The sequence below is a fragment of the Corvus hawaiiensis genome, chromosome 2 (genome assembly GCF_020740725.1).
Source record: "Corvus hawaiiensis isolate bCorHaw1 chromosome 2, bCorHaw1.pri.cur, whole genome shotgun sequence".
Classification (NCBI taxonomy): domain Eukaryota; kingdom Metazoa; phylum Chordata; class Aves; order Passeriformes; family Corvidae; genus Corvus; species Corvus hawaiiensis.
The window spans coordinates 19,507,790-19,528,651 of NC_063214.1; the positions used below are offsets into that span (position 1 = coordinate 19,507,790).

General features: G+C 38.0%; 1 protein-coding gene across 11 annotated transcripts in view; it reads left to right on the forward strand.

Moving 5' to 3' along the window:
* Nucleotides 1-20,862, forward strand: part of EMSY (EMSY transcriptional repressor, BRCA2 interacting) — a 45,585-nt gene that overhangs the window by 14,834 nt on the left and 9,889 nt on the right. For 4 of the 11 annotated variants that reach the window (XM_048293653.1, XM_048293645.1, XM_048293651.1 and 1 more), the window contains 11 exons: nucleotides 432-691; nucleotides 5,147-5,414; nucleotides 7,424-7,696; nucleotides 9,804-9,953; nucleotides 11,703-11,876; nucleotides 14,106-14,242; nucleotides 15,728-15,901; nucleotides 16,797-16,995; nucleotides 18,281-18,445; nucleotides 18,703-18,861; nucleotides 20,540-20,599. In XM_048293653.1, the coding sequence (XP_048149610.1) occupies nucleotides 432-691; nucleotides 5,147-5,414; nucleotides 7,424-7,696; nucleotides 9,804-9,953; nucleotides 11,703-11,876; nucleotides 14,106-14,242; nucleotides 15,728-15,901; nucleotides 16,797-16,995; nucleotides 18,281-18,445; nucleotides 18,703-18,861; nucleotides 20,540-20,599 (2,019 nt within the window). The remainder of the gene's footprint in view (nucleotides 1-431; nucleotides 692-5,146; nucleotides 5,415-7,423; nucleotides 7,697-9,803; nucleotides 9,954-11,702; nucleotides 11,877-14,105; nucleotides 14,243-15,727; nucleotides 15,902-16,796; nucleotides 16,996-18,280; nucleotides 18,446-18,702; nucleotides 18,862-20,539; nucleotides 20,600-20,862) is intronic. The other 7 variants (XM_048293655.1, XM_048293656.1, XM_048293646.1 and 4 more) reach the window with 6 other exon arrangements.

The following is a 20,862-nucleotide window of genomic DNA, read 5'->3' on the forward strand; positions in this document are numbered from 1 at the left end:
CAGTTGCTGTGAACAAAACCACCACCAAAAAAACCCAAAGTAGTGTAAAGTTTTAAACTGTGTGTGGCATTATCCCAATCCCTTTGTGTGTGTAGTCTCACTAGTCAAACTTCTGGAGAAAGAATAAAAATCCTGAACTGGCTCTTAGGTTAATCTCTCAAACAGAATGAAGTAACCCAGTAACTGAATAGCTAGGGGTTTTGGGTGATTTGTCTCTGATTCATGGCACTGTGAGTGTGGCCCGTATCAAGGACTAAGATCATCTGAGGTGTGATACAGGTTGGTTGTGACTGTAAGATGTAATTTATCCTTTATTTCTTTTTATCTTACTTGAAAGAGGGTGCAAGACTCAAAAAGGGTGTAGTGTTTCAGAAAGCGCTGAGATCTGCAGACAGGGGAAACATAGTTTAGAGAAAGTGTTTCTTTTCCAGGTGTCAGCTGCTCAGATGATGATGAAAAACCCCGCAAAAGACGGCGAACGAATTCTTCTAGTTCTTCCCCTGTTCTTCTGAAAGAAGTCCCGAAGGCAGTGACTCCTGTGACTAAAACTATCACAGTGCCTGTAAGTGGCAGCCCCAAAATGAGTAATATAATGCAGAGCATTGCCAACTCCTTACCACCACACATGTCGCCTGTGAAAATAACCTTCACTAAGCCCTCAACACAGACAACAAACACCACAACACAGAAGGTATGTGGGGGAAGCTGCCAAATGTTACTTTATTCTGGTTTTATCAATGAATAAGATGTGATGTTTGACTCTTCCTTTCTATGGTCTCACTAGCTGTTTTTTAAGGATTGATCTTGGGATAAGGTAATCCCTCTTTAAAACGAACAAAGGGAAAACCAAACTCTTGTATGAATTTAGTTCACCTGTGTGTGAAAGGACCTGGATTGACAGCCGTGGAGACTGAAGCCCTCTTTTTATCCACAGAACAGGTACAGCACAGGCAGCGGGAGTGCAAGCTTCCCCCAGACTGCCCCACCAATGTGCCTCAACCCTGACCTGAAGGGACCACTTCTAGGGATGAGAGGGGATTCAGTCTCCATGCTCATTCAATTCTTGGCCTGTCTGGTGAGACTGCCAACAAGGTTACCAGTTAGTACCATTTGTGGTGTTGGGTTTTGTGATATGGACACTAGTCCACTGAGAACTGGATCACATAGGCCACTGAACAGTCTTCAGATGGTAACAACTATTGGTCAAAGGTAATCTTTCTTATTTCTATTTTCCTTATTTATAATTATTCTTTGCAGTAGTAGAATTCCAGGAGAGATGGCATGGGCTTTCCCTTGCCAAGCCTTTTATCTAGAGACTAGTTTTTTGGGGTCTATAACGTGTATTCTTGGAGCTGGTCAAAGTCCGGGGGGCTTTCTTTTCTTTTCAGTACTAGTGTGCCATTTCTCATTCTACATTAACAGTGTTACAGTGGTCAAAATCAGTCATTATTTCAGCTGATTGTGCCTAGCTTTCACCACAATGCAGTGTGCAGAAAAGGCTTTCCTTGTTTAAATTTTGGATTGGATTTAGATTTTTAAGTGCCTAATCTATGGCATGACTATATTCCCATTCATTAGGAGGCAATTCAGTTGTGTCTATTTTTCTGTTCTTAAGATGTAAAAACAAAGATGAATGGTTCAGACCAAGTTCATTCTTGGTACAGTTATTAGTTACAGCAGACTTCAGGGAGAGTTAGTGTCTCTGTGGAATTAATTTCGCCTCGATACCAACAGACTTACAGTAGGCTGGCCACTAACAAGCATTTTTTTCCAACTGTGAGAGTTTGACTATTGAGCTCAAACCTTTGCATGGTATTTTTTCTACTAGTCTTCTTAATTGCTTTATGCCTCTTTTTGGATTAGCAGAGTTCCTCTGTCCTGATTTTTGGAAACTTTAAAACCGAGTAAGATTAACTGAAGTAATGTGCAATAAAGATCTTGCTTTCTGACCTCTTCCCACTCCAGGGAAGATGCTTTCATTTGATACACTGTTCTTTAACAGTGTCCTTAATCAAATTTCATCTCTGAATACATGAGTGGATAAGAGAAATCCATGAGTGAGCATAAACCATCAAATTAAATGTTCTGCATTCAGTGCAGCAAATCCACAGCTACTACAGGGCTTAACCTATCCATCTTATTGCACATTAGGGTTCTAATTTGTGCAGGAAGAAATTTTTGCTTCAAACGTGTAGGGTTGTATTAAGTATGGTGTTATATATCATGGAAATTAAAGACAGTGTACTAAGTCTCCAAAAGAGTGGACTGTTGATAGGACCTTTCCTGCAGTTGTGCCTCTGCATTTGTTCTGACATCGAAATTTTAGGGTTTACTTTGCATTCTATTATTTGTCTTACTAATCTGCAGTGACAGGAAAATCAGTGCTTGTTTTGTTAGGCAGCCAGAGTAGCATTTGTATCTGAACTTGTCACACTGCCCTCTTTTGTTGGATTTAGATATGCCAAAATATATAACTGGATGATTTTGGTGGGAGAAATCCCCTTTAGTAGTTTTAATTTAAATGTCAGTCTTGTTCATTCATATCCAACAGCACATTTCTGATTTGAGTGTAAGTTGTTATATGTGAATGAAATTCTGTGTTTCTGCATGCCAGCTCTTTGAATCGTTTTGACATTTCAGTGGGTTGGAGGAAGATGTGTTGTAACAACTAATAATGTCACAGCTCCAGTTTCTGGATTCTCTTGTAATAAAGTCACTTGTCTAGGACACAGAAGGAATCTAGCTAGTGAAGTTTCCGGCAGTTACAATACCTTTATTTTTTCAGGGACTAAATTTGGCATCTCTCAAAATAGAGCTAGCAGGACTAATTTCAGTACATGTTGGGAATTAGATTTTACTGTAACAATTAAAAGCAACAACAACAAAATTACCACCTTGATTTGTGTGTGTGTGTATGTTTAAAGTTAGGCAGTTTCTCTGCTGTAGAACATGGGATGCAGTTTTGGTACCCAAGATGAAATTATTTGGATCATTTCAACGTACATGAGAAAACAGTACTTCAGAAATAAAGTGGTTGTGATTTGAACTTTAATTTTTAAATTTTTACCTGAATTTTATGTTTTCTGGATATACTTCATACATGAAGATTACTGAACTTTGCTCTGCTCTTTTAATTTTGAAAGATGAGATAGAATAGATAGACCCAAACCTGCTTAGTCACAGTATAGCAGTCACCGTTGAACTGTAATGCTTTACAGGCTTTATTCCTTCCTTAATTAAATAAAGTGTTTTTAAGTGATAATCTTGGACTTAAGGAAATGCAGTGGTCTGCAGGAGTTGCAGTTATGTTCAAATTCATTCTACGTATCTGTACTTAGTTGTGATGCTGAACTTGCCCTGTTGTAGTAGGGTTTATTATCACACTAACCTGTAATATGCCTATTTTAACTGCAAGTTGTCCTTTGACTGTATTCCTAAATTAGTTACCCTGGGTGGAATGGAGCTGACCCTAACTTCAGACAGTTGGGAAGTATTCCAAGTGTTAGCTGACAGTTTAAGAAACAAAATAAAACTCCAGGGGCGTATCATAGAATCTTTTCACTTCCAATTCTCACACTAGAACAAGCTGTGTCATGTTCAGCTCATCTGCGTGTTTGTAGCCTAAGAGCAATTTGAGAAAGGTGTTTTGATTAAATCAAGGTTAGGCAGAATGCAGAAATAAGACTGATGCAGAGAAAATGTTCTCACTGGAGAATGCAATCAAAAAAGCAGCAGAATGTGGAAACCTTGTCCTTCAGACACTGATCAGTTGTGGTCAACCTGCTACAGCTTGTGGGGGTAGTAAAGTTTTGATTTTCCTCAGATCAAGGTATTAAAGGTTTATCTAAGCAGTAGAGACCATCAAACTAAGAACTGAGGCAAAAGGAGAAGCAGAACCAGCCATGGTGGTGAAATTTGCTTTTTTAATAATGCTTTTATTCCATCCATGTGGCTGTTTCCCTTTTTTTTTTTTTTTTTCATTTTTCTTTAAGCAAATTATAAACTCGTAATCTCTTGCTGCTTGATCTGTCGCTTAAGTCTATTTCTGGTGCCATTACCGTATTATTTCTTTATCAGGCAAGGTTTCAGTAGTGCTTGGCTAGCTGTGTAAGACTTTGTGTGTGAGCTGACACAGGTTTCCTTTGCCCATTTTGTACCTTACTTTTCTATCAGCTTTTGTTACATTGAATCATTAATAAGCTTAAATTTTCAAGGTTTTAATAAACAAAATTTTTGTTGGGACAATAGCATTATTAAAATAATTTCTCAATATTCTTGCTTGATAAACTGAAAATGTTGTACTTTTGTGCTTCTTTTTCTATTTTAACTGTGTAAGTACAAGAAGCGACATAGAAGTTGAATAAAAGGAATTTCTTTATGTAAACAGTCCCCATTTTTGCTACTCAGTAAGTGCTTAGTTTTCTAGGTCAGTTGCATAACGACAGACTTCTTCCAATGCTGTCATGAATTCTGTGTTTTTCTATGTCAGATCAGATTCATGGAGTTGTAATTGTAACTCGCACAGGGGTGATGTTTATTCTCTTCAGAGAAAGCATTTTCAGACAAATGAGAAAGAATTTCTTGTTATTAAGAGCACTAAATAAAGCAGAAATTGCTTCAAACCTAAACCATTTTTCTCTCACTGATGAAATATTGCATACAACCTGGTAGATCATTTCCCATTACTGACTCAGCAAGTGCTTGTTAATTGTTGAAAAAAAATCATCTATTTTCTCTCATTGCTGTTTCTTGATACTTTCGTGGGGTTTGGGAGAGTGGCACTTAAAACTTGCTGGAAATCCATTCAGTTTCTCTTAAAATAGGTTTCAAGCTTCCTGGCCCAGTTTAATGAAGTCAAGTTCATTTCTGTCTGTTTGCCTTCAAACATGAGATAAAATTCTACTTTAATTGGATAGTAATTGTTTTCCTTAAAAAATCTGCCCAATTTTAAGGAAACATTAATCACCACTTCCTCAAAATAATTGAAATTTTTTCTTGCAAGCAAATGTGATTGACAGTCTTACAAGCTCTTAATAAACATGTATCCCTAAACCTAAATACACAAACAGACATGTTACTGAAATTCTATGCTTCTAAATAGATGCAAAGAACAAATGAATTTCTTCTTGTTTTTTTCTTTTTTCAGGTCATAATAGTAACCACCTCTCCAAGCTCAACTTTTGTACCCAACATCCTTTCCAAGTCCCACAACTACGCAGCCGTTACAAAACTTGTTCCAACATCAGTCATTGCCTCAACTACTCAAAAGCAGCCCGTGGTTATCACTGCTTCCCAGTCCTCTGTGGGCAGCAGCAGCAGCAGCTGCTCCACTCCTTCCTGCACTGCAAATACTATTGCTGTGACTGCTGTAGTGTCATCTACACCATCAGTGGTTATGTCAACAGTAGCACAAGGTATGGCAATTCTCTTATAAAGGCTCTTTCACTGAGGAATTGGACTTTGCATTGAGAATAGCATTGGGGAGATGCACTTTTTGTTTACATATGATGAGTAAAGCACAGGACATGTGAAAGAAATGTGCTTATGAAACTAATCCAAGAGTCTCCACAAAAGTTCTTGTTGAACTCTCTTCCTCTTTACTTCAACAGTTAATGTGCAGATCCTCTTTTTTTAAGAGGAGGTGAGGTGAGGTGGCGTGACTTAGCTCTAAAGCAATATAACCTCAAAATGATTGGCTTTAAGACCTTCTCCTGTTGCATAGAAAAATGTATATTTCCAATATTTGAAGGTTATTGCATCTCTAAAAGCCTGATTTACAAAGACATGCAAAGTTAACATCAAATAAGTACAACTTATTAACATGCCCAGATGACAATTCTGAAAGGTAGAGAAGTGTTTACAACTTTTTATTAGTGTATTTTATCAGCATGTCAGTTTTAAAGTCCTTTATAATTAAGACCTGAGTGGGCCTGATTAAAATTCCTAGGTTTCTGATTTCAAATTCCAGCTGTGTATGCTAGCTTGACTGTTTCAGCTTCACAGCCACCAGCTAGCGTTTGAAAGGGAAGCTGTGAATGAATGAATGAATGAATGAATGAACTTTAGTGAGCAGCACTTGAAAGAAAAACTGCCTGACAGTGACAAGTGTCACAATTTTTCCTGGTCTGTATTTTCCATTCTTGTTCCATTCCACAAAATATTGGGTAGGTGTATCAAGGCTGAGGAGGCATTTTCCTTCCCTATTGCTTGTATTAATATGATCAGATATTAATCTATGGAGAAGAAGGGCTCACAGCAGGCTTTAATATTTTTTGAACCGTTGATTTTTAGTTGGGTTTGATCATGGAAGAGACTTTAATTCTAAAGTACATAGGTGGAGTATCTCTCTAAAAGGTTTTTTTTCCAAGGCTGTCAGTGTCATTGCAGAAGATGCTGGTGAAAAGTTTTGTGACGTGAACTGATAATCTCTTCAAATGTAGAGTTGAACTCATGAATGAAAGGAGCTGCCCAAGGAAATGGTGTAACCATCTTAAATGATGCAGTGAGGTTGCTTATTTAGATTGCCAGAATTGTACCTTTACTGTAATTTCTGTCATTATCACTGCCATCTGTTTCTGGTTTTCACTACAACTGGGATTTAGTTAAAAATTGCCTTCATAAGATACGGACTTTGTCTGTCTTGGTGCTTACAGATGTGTAGTTTAGAATTATATACAAAGCCAAATTTGCTGTAAATATTTTGACAGCTATGTAGGGGAATGACAGAAATAAATAATAATATTTATTTGGGAACTTTGTATTTCCATCTTACTGTAAACTTCTTTTAATCACTTTTACTTTTAAGACCACCTAACCCAACAGCACAAAACAGGTGTCACACAGTTTTATAATTTACATAACATTACTTGATTTTTTTTTAATGCCAACCAACTCTTTTACTAACAGCTACTCCCTTCCAGTGTTGATGGGTTTGATATTTGACATCCTCCTATTGCCAACTTTTCGTCATTGTGATTTTAGAATCATTGAATCACAGAATGGTTTGAGTTGGAAGGGACCTTTAAGATCTAGTTCCTGCCCCCCTGCCAGGGGCAGGAACACCTTCCACTAAACTATGTTGTTATAAATACATATTTAAAATATTTTCACTATAGGTATTTTGCTGTCTTGAAGCTTAAAGACAAGACTTTGAAAATATTATTGAATTATTTGTATTACAAAAGGTGGGGAAGTAGACTGGGTTTGTGGTCTTTCCATTAGCTGCTGTTCTGCTGCCACATTGAAATTCTGTATAAGGCTCCATTGCCTCCTATGCACTTCTGCTACATGGGAACTTTATTTCCTCACATCTGTCAATGCATTTTTCAGTAGTAAAGATGGTTGAAATGCAAAATTATTTTAGAAATTATAGTATTTTTCTCTCATTGCACTGTTCAGTCTTAAACGATTTACTCTTTCACAGGTGTGTCTACATCAGCAATTAAAGTTGCCTCTACCAGACTACCTTCCCCAAAAGGTTTGGTTGGGAATCCAACTCAGATCTTAGCACAGTTTCCCAAACAGCATCAGCAGTCTCCCAAACAGCAGCTGCACCAAGTCCAACAGGCCCAACAGCAGCAGCAGCAGCAACCGCAGCAGCAGCAGCTGGTGCCATGTTCTGTAGCCCAGCAGCAGCCACAGCAGTCTCAGCTGCCAGCTGGCATCAAGCCCACCATTCAGATCAAACAGGAATCAGGTAGTTGGAGTTTTTCTTGGGTCACATTGGTGAGGTCTGACTGTAACTCAGGAAAGTAGGGCAGAATTCTGTCCCAAAATGTGCATGGGGGAGTGGTCATGAAGGCATGATTTCTTGAGTACAGGATTTGGCTTTAAACATGAATATAAGTAGATAGTGAAGGATGTTTTAATGTTTTCAAGTAACAGTAATTAAAGAATTTGGTTGTTTCACTTTTCTTGTTTTGTTCTGGTATTACAGACCTTGCTCTAGGTATATATGTTTTATCTTAGAGGTTGAGAGGTATGTAAATAACTGCAAAAGTAATGTGATTGGCAACCTGAAACACACCGGTTTTCTGAAGATCCCAGAATTGTTCAACTGTATCATCTGGAAAAAGAAGTTACTCCATGTTTTAATTATTTTCTTTGGTCCAGAAATCAAAACATACTTTTGAGGTACATGTCAAAACAAATACAGTTAGATCTGGAAGTTGGACTGGATTCTTTTTGTAACATTGATTAATTCAGCTGACTTTGGGCAAGTCATGTAATTGTTCTTTCTTGGCTTTTCTCTGCTGTAGCACACAGTTCTTATCTCAGCAAGAAGTAGTAAGAAATAAAGCTTGCAAAGTTATCCAGTTCTCAGACGTGCTATAAAAGTGCAAAGTATAATAGTACTTTTATGTATATTAATATAAAATTAGTATTTTAATCCTGTCAGTAAAATTATTATTTTATATCGTACTATTTAGATCAAGGAATTAAAGTAGACCATGGAATGAAAAAATAAACAGCCCTACTCCTGTCCTTTGATAAAACTACCTTTTGGATTATAGGATCACTGCTTAAGAAAAGTCATAGCTATTAATTAAGATGTAAAAAAGGCTTCCAGCCACTGAACAGTATCAATATGAGCTTCATTTCATTGTCTTCTACAATGGATTTAGGCTCAATGTGCTTTTTAGTTAAAAGTTTCTTTGGAAATACCATCTGATACCAATTCTTTCTGGAAGATGTGAATCAGTTTTCATGGTGACTTTTCATCCAGTGTCTGGATGATGCAGAGACTTCAATTTCTCTTTCAGTTTGGAGCTTACTTGCTCGGTACTGCTTTTATATTCAGTGTAGAGAGAAGAAAACTTCTCTGGAGGATGTTCCACATCTCAAGTGGACAAAATTTTTCACCTAGAAATACTTGTGTACAAATTAGGTGCTTCACTTAGATGGGATTCATCCAGGCTGTGTGTTCCATGGCATTTGGCCACCACAGTGCAGTGCATTTACCTCATGGAACAGATAATATCTGTTGCGTATCTCCTGGATGCACATCTCCTGGATCTCCTTTTGAACAGATGTTGGGAATCTGCTGGTTTGCAACTGAGAAGTGAATCTCACAGAGGTCCCATTCCCCAACACAAAATGGAGAGAGAGGGAGCAGAATCCTGGCAGTACTAAGGTGCCCTCATCCTTCATTCTTGCTGATTCTTTTCATAGCTTAAGCCAAATTTCTTTGTGGCTTTAAGATAACCAGTAAATCAAGGGGAAAGAGAGCAGTTTACTTAAAGTAACCTTCCCTAGCCAGTGTCACAGTTGCTTCCTTACAGTCACTAATACTCCTTGTGCAGAAATGTTTTAAATTTATTCAGGGTGATGAAATTTGTCTAGGCTAATTAAGACACATTAGGATTTACAGACTGAATTGATGAAGAATTACTTTGCTTCTAGATGGTTCATGGTGTATGAACCAATTCAGTCTTGATTGTAACCTGTTGCCTCCTGGGAAACATTATGGTTTCTTGTATCATGGACCAGGAAAAGTTAAAAATGACATCAACAAATCAGTGATGGAATGGACAGTGGAAATAGCTAGGAATAAACAGGCACATGAAAGGCAAAGATGATGACTTTCTTGGTATTTGCAAAACAAACAAAAAACCCAACCAAAACTAAGAGAAAAAAAAAAAACAAAGTCAAAAATTAAATAATTTTTTTCATGATCAAGAATACATGGGCTCAGAATTGAAGCCTTGTGGAGCTACTTGCCCACTAGGCCTTGGTCTGAGAAAGCATTTCAGAAGGTAACTTATCGTGCCTGTATTTTAACAGTGACCTTTCTCCTTTCCTAGGTGTTAAAATAATCACTCAACAGGTGCAGCCCAGTAAAATCCTTCCCAAACCAGTTACAGCGACCTTGCCCAGCAGTAGCAATTCACCCATTATGGTGGTTAGCAGTAATGGGACTATCATGACAACTAAACTGGTCACTACTCCCACTGGTAAGTTACGCCTCTGAGAAGGGAAGGGAGGGTAAACCCAGACATACAGGTGATCAAACATGGTTTCTTAGGGTTAATAAAAAAGCACTTATCTCTTTCGAACAGTGGGCACAATGGCACATTCACAATCCTGTTACTTATTATAGATCAGGATTTTTGCACTGCGTGCTCTTCTGTTCCTCTGTTTGAATTGTTTCACAAAAATATCATTGTTCTTTCCCCATTGGGTTTATTTAAAGGAAGTTTGCTTGCAACCTATACAGATACTTTGCACTTCTGTAGCACCTTATATTACATGATTTTTACTGATTTAACTCAAGCAGACAGGTCAGCACCATTCCTATTTTGCATAGATGGACTTCAGAAGACATGTGACTTGCTCATAGTCCTGCAGTGAATTTATAAAAAGACCAGTAAATTGAAATTTAAGCTCCCAGTGTTTTTCTGGGCATCTAATTGTATTTGTGTTTGTAATAGATAATAATGCAGACTGTTCAGATTATAAACTTGGATGAGGAAAACTTAAAAGGTAGCTTAATCATGGTTTTCAGAAAACTCTTTATTTCCTGATTTTTTTTTTTTTTAGGATGGGCTGGGAATATTAGAACCATAAAATTGTTACTGTTGGAAAAGCCTTTGTGAGATCATCAAGTCTGACTGTTAACCCAGCACCACCATGTTCACCACTAAAAACCTTGTCCAAGTGCCACATCCATACAGCTTTTGAATGCTTCCAGGGATGGTGATTCCACCACTTTCCCGGGCAGCTTGTTTCAATGCCTGACCACCTTTCCCATGAGCAATTTTTTCATAATATCCTACCTGAACCTCCCCTGGCACAATTTGAGGCCATCTCCTCTTGTCCTTAGCATAAACTAATGGTAAAATGGTAAATATTCTGTTTATAACTTTTAAAGTACTCCACAGATAAATTCTTGAGTACATGAAAAAAACCCAGAAGTTTTGCAGTTCATTTAGTTGGTAAAATCTGTATTGTGTTCTCTTGGATGTGAACGCACCTTTCTGGACAAAACAAGCTGCTTTGCTCTGTGATCTTTAGCAATTAAGGGCACTAGCGGCAGCAGTACAAGCAGAATGGAATTCCAGTGTTTGTGTAGCTGTTACTATTTTTGAGCAATTTTCTTTTGTGGACTCAGTTCTCTTTCCATCCAGAAAAGGACTACTTCTGAAAAAACAGCATTTATACGATGTTTAGAGGTTTCTTTTGTGTCACTGTATGCTAAGTCCATAAAATTGCATCATCATTGTAAATTATATTTTTCTCTAAGGGTGTTATTTAGACCAGTCATTAGTGGTTCTCTTTATAAACAATCGGTCATATAGGAGAAGTGTCATTTATGAGAGGAAGGGATGAGTTCTGGTTGTGTCATCAGATGGCTGACTCTGGGGCATCTAAGGGAGCAAGAGGCAAACCTACAGGCAGAATCTGCACATCTATTGAAAATTACGGTCTTATGCACAAGGACATTAATTAAAATAAGGCAGTCATGGAACATTTGTTAAAATACTCAGAAGACTGTTATATTAATTTAAATTTTGTATATACTTGAATATTGCTCTGTGGATTTAGAAATTACTAGAAAAATTGTAAAGGGTGGTAATAGATTGCACTGTGGGATATCTTTGAATAAATCTGTCACTTTATTCCTCAACTAACATATTTTCTCACAAATATTAGTAGAGGATTGTGTTGTAACAGTGAACTTTTTTTTTCTCTCTTTAAAACAGGAACTCAAGCAACATATACACGGCCAACAGTGAGTCCTTCTCTGGGGGCTCGGATGGCTGGAACTCCAGGGGCTGCTACTTACGTGAAAACTACAAGTGGTAGCATCATTACCGTAGTACCAAAATCACTGGCTACTCTAGGAGGGAAGATCATCAGCAGTAATATTGTTTCTGGTAGGCATATGAGTACTTTGATGTTAAGACTTCTATTTTAAAAGTAACTTTGGGTTTTCTTTAATTGTTCAGGGCTTTTCTGTGTGTTACATGCTCAAATAGTTATTAGGACCTTTATTGGAAAATTCAGAAGAAAAATAGCTGAGCATGAAGAAGAAGATAGTAGAAGTTTGAAGGTGAAGTGTTCTTAAGGATTGTGGTAGTTCTTGTGTTTAAGAAGGAAACAGCAAATGTGAAGGAAAACTGCGAGGAAGGAGAAATGTGAGGTGGGGAACTAGTACATTGTATGGAGGGCAGAAAGATTAGAAAACACTATTGGCCCCTGTTTTAAAGCATTTTATAATCCCAATGCTGCCCTTCTCTGTTCCACTGCATGTCCAAAGAACCAGAATAAAAATGGCCTGTATATGTTAGATTCAGCTATGCAGTCTCCACCTTACTTTGATATTTTATCATTGGCAGCCTGTCTTTCCTTTAGCCCGTGTTCTGCCTTAAGCTTTCCCTCCCAGCTTTATGCAGACCCTGCTGCTTATCTTTGTTAGTCTGCTGACCAGCCCTCATTCTCCCTGCTGGTTTTGTACTGGTACAGGTTGCCCAGGGCAGCTGTGGCTGCCCCACCCCCAGAGGTGTTCAAGGCCAGGTTGGATGGTGCTTGGAGCAACCAGATCTAGTGGAAGGTGTCCCAGCCCTTGACAGGGAGTGGAACTGGCTGAGCTTCAAGGTCCCTTCCAACCCAAAATATTCAGTGGTTCTATCATCTCTAAAGATAGTCTCTTTAGGACCGGGACCAAGCACACTCACCACTAACAATTTCTTAGTATATGTTTGGGACTTAGACTTTGTTTAGCAAAGACCTGATGTGGCACCAGCCAGCTCCAGTCACCTGAAGGTGCTGCACAAGCTATCAAGTAAATGTACTCTTGGGCTGTAATCTAGTAGAGCAGTTTTTGATTTCTACAAAATTATATTTAGTGATGATACAGCATCTTCTTTGGCAATAAGTAACTTTTTTTAGCCTGTTGTGGGTATGATGAATTGTTAAGACAATTTTTAGGTCTTCTAATGAATTATACACAGGTGGAAGTATTCTTCTGAGCAGCAGCTAATGTGGAGAAACCTGTGGGTGATCCTGACGAGGATAATGATTGTCCTGAAAGAACACAAGTTTGGAAAGCATGCCTGCTTTTTTCTTTTTGTTTGCTTAATTGTTTTTGCTAAGGGAGCAGTCTTTAGATGCCTCTGAAGTCAGTAGGATTAAATAAATCATAATCCTGTCTCAGCATGTCTTCCCTTTCCTAGAATTAGTAGAAATTTTAATCTGAAATACTTTGCGAAGTATCTACAGGTATGACTGATGGGTAGAAAGTAGTAAAGGAAATCTTTGGGTTTGCAGCTCTGTTGTGACTGAATGGTGCTTTCCTCTGGAGAAAGGAGAAATCGTTGATAAAAAGCTGTCTGAGTAGCTACTGCAGTGGCAGTCTGATAGCATTGATGACTGATTCCAGTGTATGTAACTTCTGTATACTGTGGAAGGCTGACCAGAATTAACTGTCACTGCAGGTAATTAAAAACCTGATACAGGGAATGGAACTAATTAAACACCAACATAGGAACAGAAATAGCCAAGACAGCTCTTCAAAAACAAAAAAAGCACCCCACACTTCTAAACTTAACTTTTGTGGACTCGTTGTGAAACAATAGCATGTTTTTCTTTTTTCCTTCTTTAAATCCACTACTCATCACTTACATTAGAACAGAAAGAGCTGGTGTTTCTCGTGACTGGAGATACATCCTTGGTACGTAGATTCTTCTACAGAGGTCATCCGTAGAAGAGATTGTCTGTGCAAATCGGATCTTGAGTTTAGTATTAGTTATGTGCTTACCCCAGCCTAACTCCAGCCTTTGAAAAGTTCTACATGTTTGCCTGAGAAAGCTGTGTTAGTCTGCTTTGTAACTTGTGAGAAGGGGTTGCCTGTCCTAATACAGAATATATTATGTTCCCCTAGGCACACCTGTTTTTACTGTAGGTGAAAGATTTGTCGAGTTGGCATCTAGTCATTCCATGTTGATTTAGGTGACATAAATTCCGATTCCAGATGCTCCTGGTTTCTTGATGTGCTGTCAGATTTAAATACAATGATTCCTCTATAGCTCACCAACTTCTATGGTGAAAGGAAATACATAAAATGTGATAAACTGCACATTATTTCTTTTCCAACAAAAATTTAGGAACTACAACCAAAATCACTACAATTCCAATGACATCGAAACCCAATGTGATAGTTGTGCAAAAAACTACTGGAAAAGGAACTACAATTCAAGGGCTTCCAGGCAAAAATGTTGTCACAACACTGTTGAATGCTGGGGTAAGTAATCATTTCAAGTCTCAAATGAAGAGCCAAGTGGCAAGCATTCATTCTGCTAAAGGCTTGATTAAAAGCAAACTGTGCATGAGCTCCTTAACAGATCCAGCATGCCTTAATGTCAGGGATGTTTGAAAAGTGACTGTGGTTTGCAGAATGTAATTCCATGCTTAAAGCAAACTGGGGATGTTTTTTCAAAGTTAAAGGAAAATAGAAACTTTTGAATGTGCTTTTTTCCCATGGATAATGATTTTGTATTCCTGAAGCAATTAAGGAGATGAAAATAACTAGAATCTTAACCTGTTTGCTCCAGTGAGAACCAGGGTCCTGTGTTAATAACTTGCGTCTCCAACCATTTGTCTTTTGGGTATAAAGGGCAGAAATAAACTCTGTCTTCACAGTAGGGGAACCACTTCAAATTTATGTGGTGTGTAACATTGTGACATCCTGTGCCCTGACTATTGTATAGTGGTGAATTTTTTTTTTTTTTATAACCTGAGGTATACCTAAGAATAAAATCAAGTTTCCAGCATCAGCTGAGCTTACCTGTAAGTACTAGTAAATAAAAATGATCAATGTTCCTAGATAAAACTGTGAGATTTAATGTCACAGTCCTGTAAAATTTAAAAGGCTGCTTGAGTAGCAGAACCACCGAGGGGGTTTTTAAAATCTTTTATGATTTTTGTTTTAGGTCTTGAACTTTCCTAGTTTTAGAATTAAAGGTGTATTTGCAGACAAGTGGAAATCTTACGATGTTAAACAATAGTAGCTACCAGAATGGGATGGTATTTTTGAAACAAGTGTGCTTTGGGGGCTTTCCAGCTATTTCATGGATATTGGTAGGAACTGGCTACTAATGTTGTTACTCACTTGGTTTGTTACTGTGCAGAGCTTAAAAAAACATGCTCAATGCCTTTGCTCTTCTTAAGCTATCGGGAGTCTAGTCATCTGTAAACACTATTCCACAGTCAAATGATTCCTGTGAAACAGCTGTGAATCTGCATTTTTTGTTGAAGTGAACTTTTAGTTTAAAAGAAGTCCATACATAATTAATGTATTGGTCCTGAAGACAATATGAAAATCTATATTTAAATAATTTCTTTTTAGAATCTCAGTTCAAGTTTTGTAGATGTCTTGCCAAAGTTAGTGTTAATAGAAATTGGTGGTCTTAAAAAACATTTGTGAAGGATTTGGACAAAGTTCCAGTTTGAAAAACTTCATGTCTTTTAGTTTCTTCTTTTTATTCACCCCTTCAGAGCTGCTCAAAAGGTAAGGTAATGGAAAGTGGATTTTGGTAGCTTTTTTCATTCACAACCATAGGTTCTTTTGTTCTTGGTCTTCTAATGTATTTTGTATCCAGTAAACGTAGTTGTAGCAGGAGATTTATTTCATGGTACACACACTCACATATAACTGTATTTTTTTAGAGAATTGGGTCTCACTGAACAATTTCATTAAGTTAACCTGTAAACTTTGACTTCTCTACAGGGGGAGAAAACTATTCAGGCAGTGCCAGCAGGAGCAAAACCTGCTATCATCACTGCCACAAGACCCATCACAAAAATGATTGTTACACAGCCAAAAGGAATAGGGTCCACGGTCCAGCCAGCCACCAAAATCATCCCAACTAAAATTGTTTATGGTCAGCAAGGGAAAACACAGGTACAGTGAGGACCCCTTTCTGTCTTGGAATGTACCCCTAAATTTTAATGGGAAGTAAATAATTTTTCAATGTATTTCCTCATTTGTTCCAGGTTTAGTATATATCTGTGGGGAATGAGACTTAGTGTAATGAGGTGGCCTCAATTCTGATTTCTCAAGCACAGTATTTGCACTTGTTAGCTTTTTCTGGAGGCCTAGAGCAAGCCAAAAAGATTTATTAAGTCTTTTCTGTAGCTGAAACTGTCTGGCCATGGCTCCAGATACTTGTTTACATCTTACAGCTAATGGTTAGACCATGAGAAATAAAGATGCAGAGTCTGGACATAGGTCATCCATCACATCTGACGTTTTACTGAAGTTTATTTTCTGCTTAATACCTGTTCAGGCTGTCCCTGCAACCTTGTGTAGTTGGTGGGGCTGGGTACAGAGAACCTGGCTTATTTCTGGATGCTTTCAGTTTCAGCTTTTTCTCTGGCTGCACTTACTATTTTAAAGAACTTTTATCACATGTAACATTTTGTGTGTTTTGATTGTTCAAGACTGTATTTATTGTGGACGTGCTTGTCCTTATCAGTGCAGTACATGTTCCAGCTCACTTGCATAGCTTTGTCTTATCACACTAGTTTTATCTAGTCCTGAAAAATCACTGTTCAGTGGTTTGTTGTGTTAAGTACTTCAAATAAGTAGTGAGAAGTACATTATTGTGCATTGCCACTTACTTGGGCTTTGTGGTTTAATAATCAAAGTTGCTGAATTTAGAGGTAGACTTTTTAAAGTAAAATATTAATATGTTATAGGTGGTGTAAATAGATCTGAGTGGCACCCTGTACTCTGATTGCTCAGATGTGTTTTCTTGAGTGCTTCTACTTTAAACAAAATTTATCTTTCTAATTAGGTCCTCATAAAACCAAAGCCAGTGACATTTCAAGCAACAGTTGTGAGTGAACAAACCAGACAGCTGGTGACTGAAACGTTACAGCAGGCATCAAGGGTAGCAGAGACAGGAAACTCTTCTCTCCCAGAAGTGAAAGAAGAACCACAAACCTACACTGACAGTAGCTCTTCTTCTACGGAGTCTTCCCAGAGCTCTCAAGGTCTGTCTTGGTGTCACATAATGTATGAGTAGAATGTCTTCCAAGAATGCCAGCTGGGTCCAGAGAGCTCTGTGTGTCTCCTTTTAGCACAGGTTTCACCCCATCTGTTTGCAGTGAAGTGCCATTGTTCCCTTACTTTTATATTTTTCTTTCTTTTGAGCTACTTACTGTATGCTTTCATTTCTCCTGAAAAGTGATGATAAAGATGTCTTGCTGGGCTCCAACTTGCTGTTAAAATGCAACCTGTTCCCTCTTCCTGGAGAGTCTGCCAGAGGTAGGCAGGGTAGCAAGTTTTGGAGGTTATTTTGGCAGTCCATGCTCTGCCACTGTCTTTACAGAGTGTATTGAAACATCTCTCTGCTGCATGGCTGAAAGCTGTCAACACAAATCTTGGTCCTTTTGTAGACGTGTGTATGTGCATCAGGACATATATCAGACATGCAGTCCTGATGGGAATTCTGCCCTGGCTTCAAGCCAAAGCAGCTCTTTGTGTCTAGGAGGAGCATAAATAGTAGGGCATAAACAACATCCAACCTGTGTTTGGGAGTGATCATGATATGTATCACTACAGCAAATAAAAGCAAATGTCTCAGTGAAACCTTTGTACCTTTTCTGTATAATTTTGTAACTGTTGATCTATATGGCCATTTAAGTTTTAAAAAAGTTCTGAAGATTCAACCAACTTACCAAAATTTATGTGCTGTTAGTTCAGAATGCTGAACACATGCTGATCACCCAAACTGCTGAAACCTGGGGAAAAAAAGTTCAATCCAAGGCAAATTCAACATACAAAGAAACCTGCTGAACTTTGATTTTTCAAACAAAATCTTTTACAAAAAAAATAAGATACAGAACTTTTCGGTTTTTTGCTGGAAACTGTTCATAACATCAACAGCCTTTTACTTCAAGAATCAACTGAGATAGAAACTAAAGTGTTGCTGAATGAGAGTATGCATCCTTGGCAATGTTCAAAACTAGTAAGTAATGCGTAATTTGGTATAATTTTGAACTATCACCCTGCTTTAAAGCAAGAAGTTGGACAAGAGCCCTCCAACCCAAAATGGTTCTATGATGACTTGAACTGGCACTGGTTGCCCAGAGAAGCTGTGGCTGCCCCATCCCTGAAAGTGTCCCAGGCCAGGTCAGACAGGGCTTGGAACAATCTGGGCTAGTGGAAGGTGTCCTTGCCTGTGGCAGGGGGGTGGAACGAGATGAGCTTTAAGGTTTCTTCCAACCCAGACCATTCTGTGATTTTATGATGTGCCTTTTTTTTTTCTGCAAACAGATTCTCAGCCTGTAGTCCATGTGATTGCTTCAAGAAGTCAAGATTGGTCAGAACATGAAATTGCTGTGGACACAAGCCCTACAATAATTTACCAGGATGTATCCAATGAATCTCAGTCAGCTACTTCCACGATAAAAGCTTTGCTGGAACTTCAGCAGACAACAGGTCTGAAAACCCATGAGATTGTTTAGGATAACTCTAGAGGTTACTTTTTGCTTAAAAAGCCTGTTGTAGTTAAGTTTTGCAATTGAAAAGCACCTATCTTGAATCAGCTTGATTCCTTCCTTTTTATCCTGTATGCTTGTTTGCATCTATTCTATAGTGTTAACTATATTTATTTAAGCTGGTGCATTTATATTGTAGGTTTATTTTATTATGAAGGTTTATGTATTAGAGGTTGATTTTATGCTTTTCTTCTAAAGCAGTCAAGGAAAAGTTGGAATCAAAGCCAAGGCAGCCTACCATTGACTTGAGCCAAATGGCTGTCCCAATCCAGATGACTCAAGAAAAGAGGCATTCTCCAGAAAGTCCTTCAATCGCTGTTGTAGAGTCAGAACTAGTGGCTGAATATATCACAACTGGTAAGTGGCTAAGGTAGTGTGAGGGTGGCTTTGCAGTTGAAGTCTGAGGACTTAGTTTTGGAGTTTTCTTACAATAGGTTTCACTTCTATGTTTTTGCTGAAATTTTCTTTAGAGGAAATTAGTCTTGTCTTCCACTCCTGAGACCCTGTGCAAGGGACAGAGATTGCATCTGTTTTGCTGGGGCCTAGAGGAAAATGTTTCTAACTGAAACAAAGGGTGGTTGCTTCAGGATATCCCACTTGAGCAGATTTTCCTTTCCCTGGATGTAGAAGACAGACTGTCCCACTACCCTTGAAGGAAAATGTCCAGTAAAGAAAAAGTAGAAAATGAAGCTACAGGAACTGTAGCCTAGTTTTTGTACATACTGAAAGGAATCAGACATTGAATTTGTTAAAATCCATTTAGTCCTGAGTTAAAGCCAGGTATGCATTTAGCATGCTAATGTAGCCCCAGTTTCTTAATTTGCTAGAAAGCTTTGAACTAATACATTTGCACTTTTAAAATAAATAGGTTACTCAAATTAATCTCTTTAAATTCTTGACTCCTCCTATTTGGACATGCATTTTGTGTAAGTCCTTTCTCTTGTCTCTCCAATGTTCCCTACTATCTCAGAACACTCGATGTGAGCCACTTCCCATACATACATGAAAAGATCAGATTACCTGTTTTCTATTTTAATTTCTTAAAGCCACATTATTAGTCTCTATATTATTTGGAAAATGAAGGAGTGTTGAAAGTCTACATTGGAAAAGAGAAATAAAACTAACTGTATTAAACTGTATTAGTACATATCTGTAGCTCCAGTGGTTTTAGTGCTAAATGTCTGATCTGGTATTTTCATTTTGTTCTATACCTCCTCCCTTTGCTCCCATCCCTTAAATGGCCTAAGTTGTGTGAAATTGGAGCTGGGGGGATGTTACTATTACTCCTTTAAATAGCACTTACTGTATCTAGCTTCAATTTTGAATGTTTGCTCCCTTGGATCTCTTTTAAAACAAACTCCAAAGTATAATAAATGGTGTTAAACTGCTTTCCAATTAGCAGTCCAGTTATCTTCACTGACACAGATACCGTGCATTGACCTTCTCTCCAAGGTTCCAGTTTTTGATGGGTCTTGCTGAGAAGTTGATGTACAACAGGGCCTTTTGCAGGGAGGATGGAAAATTAGTCAGTGTCTTTGTAGACTTCAGTACTTTTCTGCAGCTTAGAAGCCATACAAAGTACAAAGGCTAAAAATTTCCTGGCAATATGGAGATACTATTTTAAATATTAGGATTCCTGTCAACATTGATTTGAAATGTGGGAATCTACCAGAGAAGTGCAGGCTCCTGTGTGTTGGCAGCAGCAGATTCTGCTACAGCATTAAAGTGGTTATTTTGCACTTAGATTTTTGTCCCTTCCCCCAGTTTCTCTGAACATTGCCAGGTAATGCAAGTAATTGAGTTTCTTTTTGGTTTAATTTGTTCTTTGAATTTATCAGTGGCCCACATAGCTATATTTTCTGCTAAAAATTCAGTCGTAAGATCGTAAAGAATCTATAGTCTGTTGTGAAATGTCCTGCATGGGCCTAGACCAGAGGATTAGGTATTTGGGAACTGGGATTCAGCGTGTGCTTCCTCATGAGATGAAGGGAGCAATTCACACATCTTAGTGTCACCATTTTTTATCTGTCTGCAGACTCCGGAAGACAACACTGTATTGGTTCACATTCGGAAGAATATCTACACAACCATATAGGTTAGAAACTTTATTTTTAAATTACGTTTTCAATTGTGTAGGAGTTGTTGGGAGATAGCCAGGATAAATCTGGCACAGCATGCAGGCCAGTATTGAAATAAACCAACTTTCTTGGAGTGAGAAAGTAAAATTACCATATTAATTCAAAATTTGACTTTTCTTTAAACATTCAGGAAGGTCACTAGAAAATTCTTAATTTTAAGTTATGTTACAACTGAGATTAAACTTTGCTTGTTCTCCTTCAAGAAGATGCAAGTGATTAA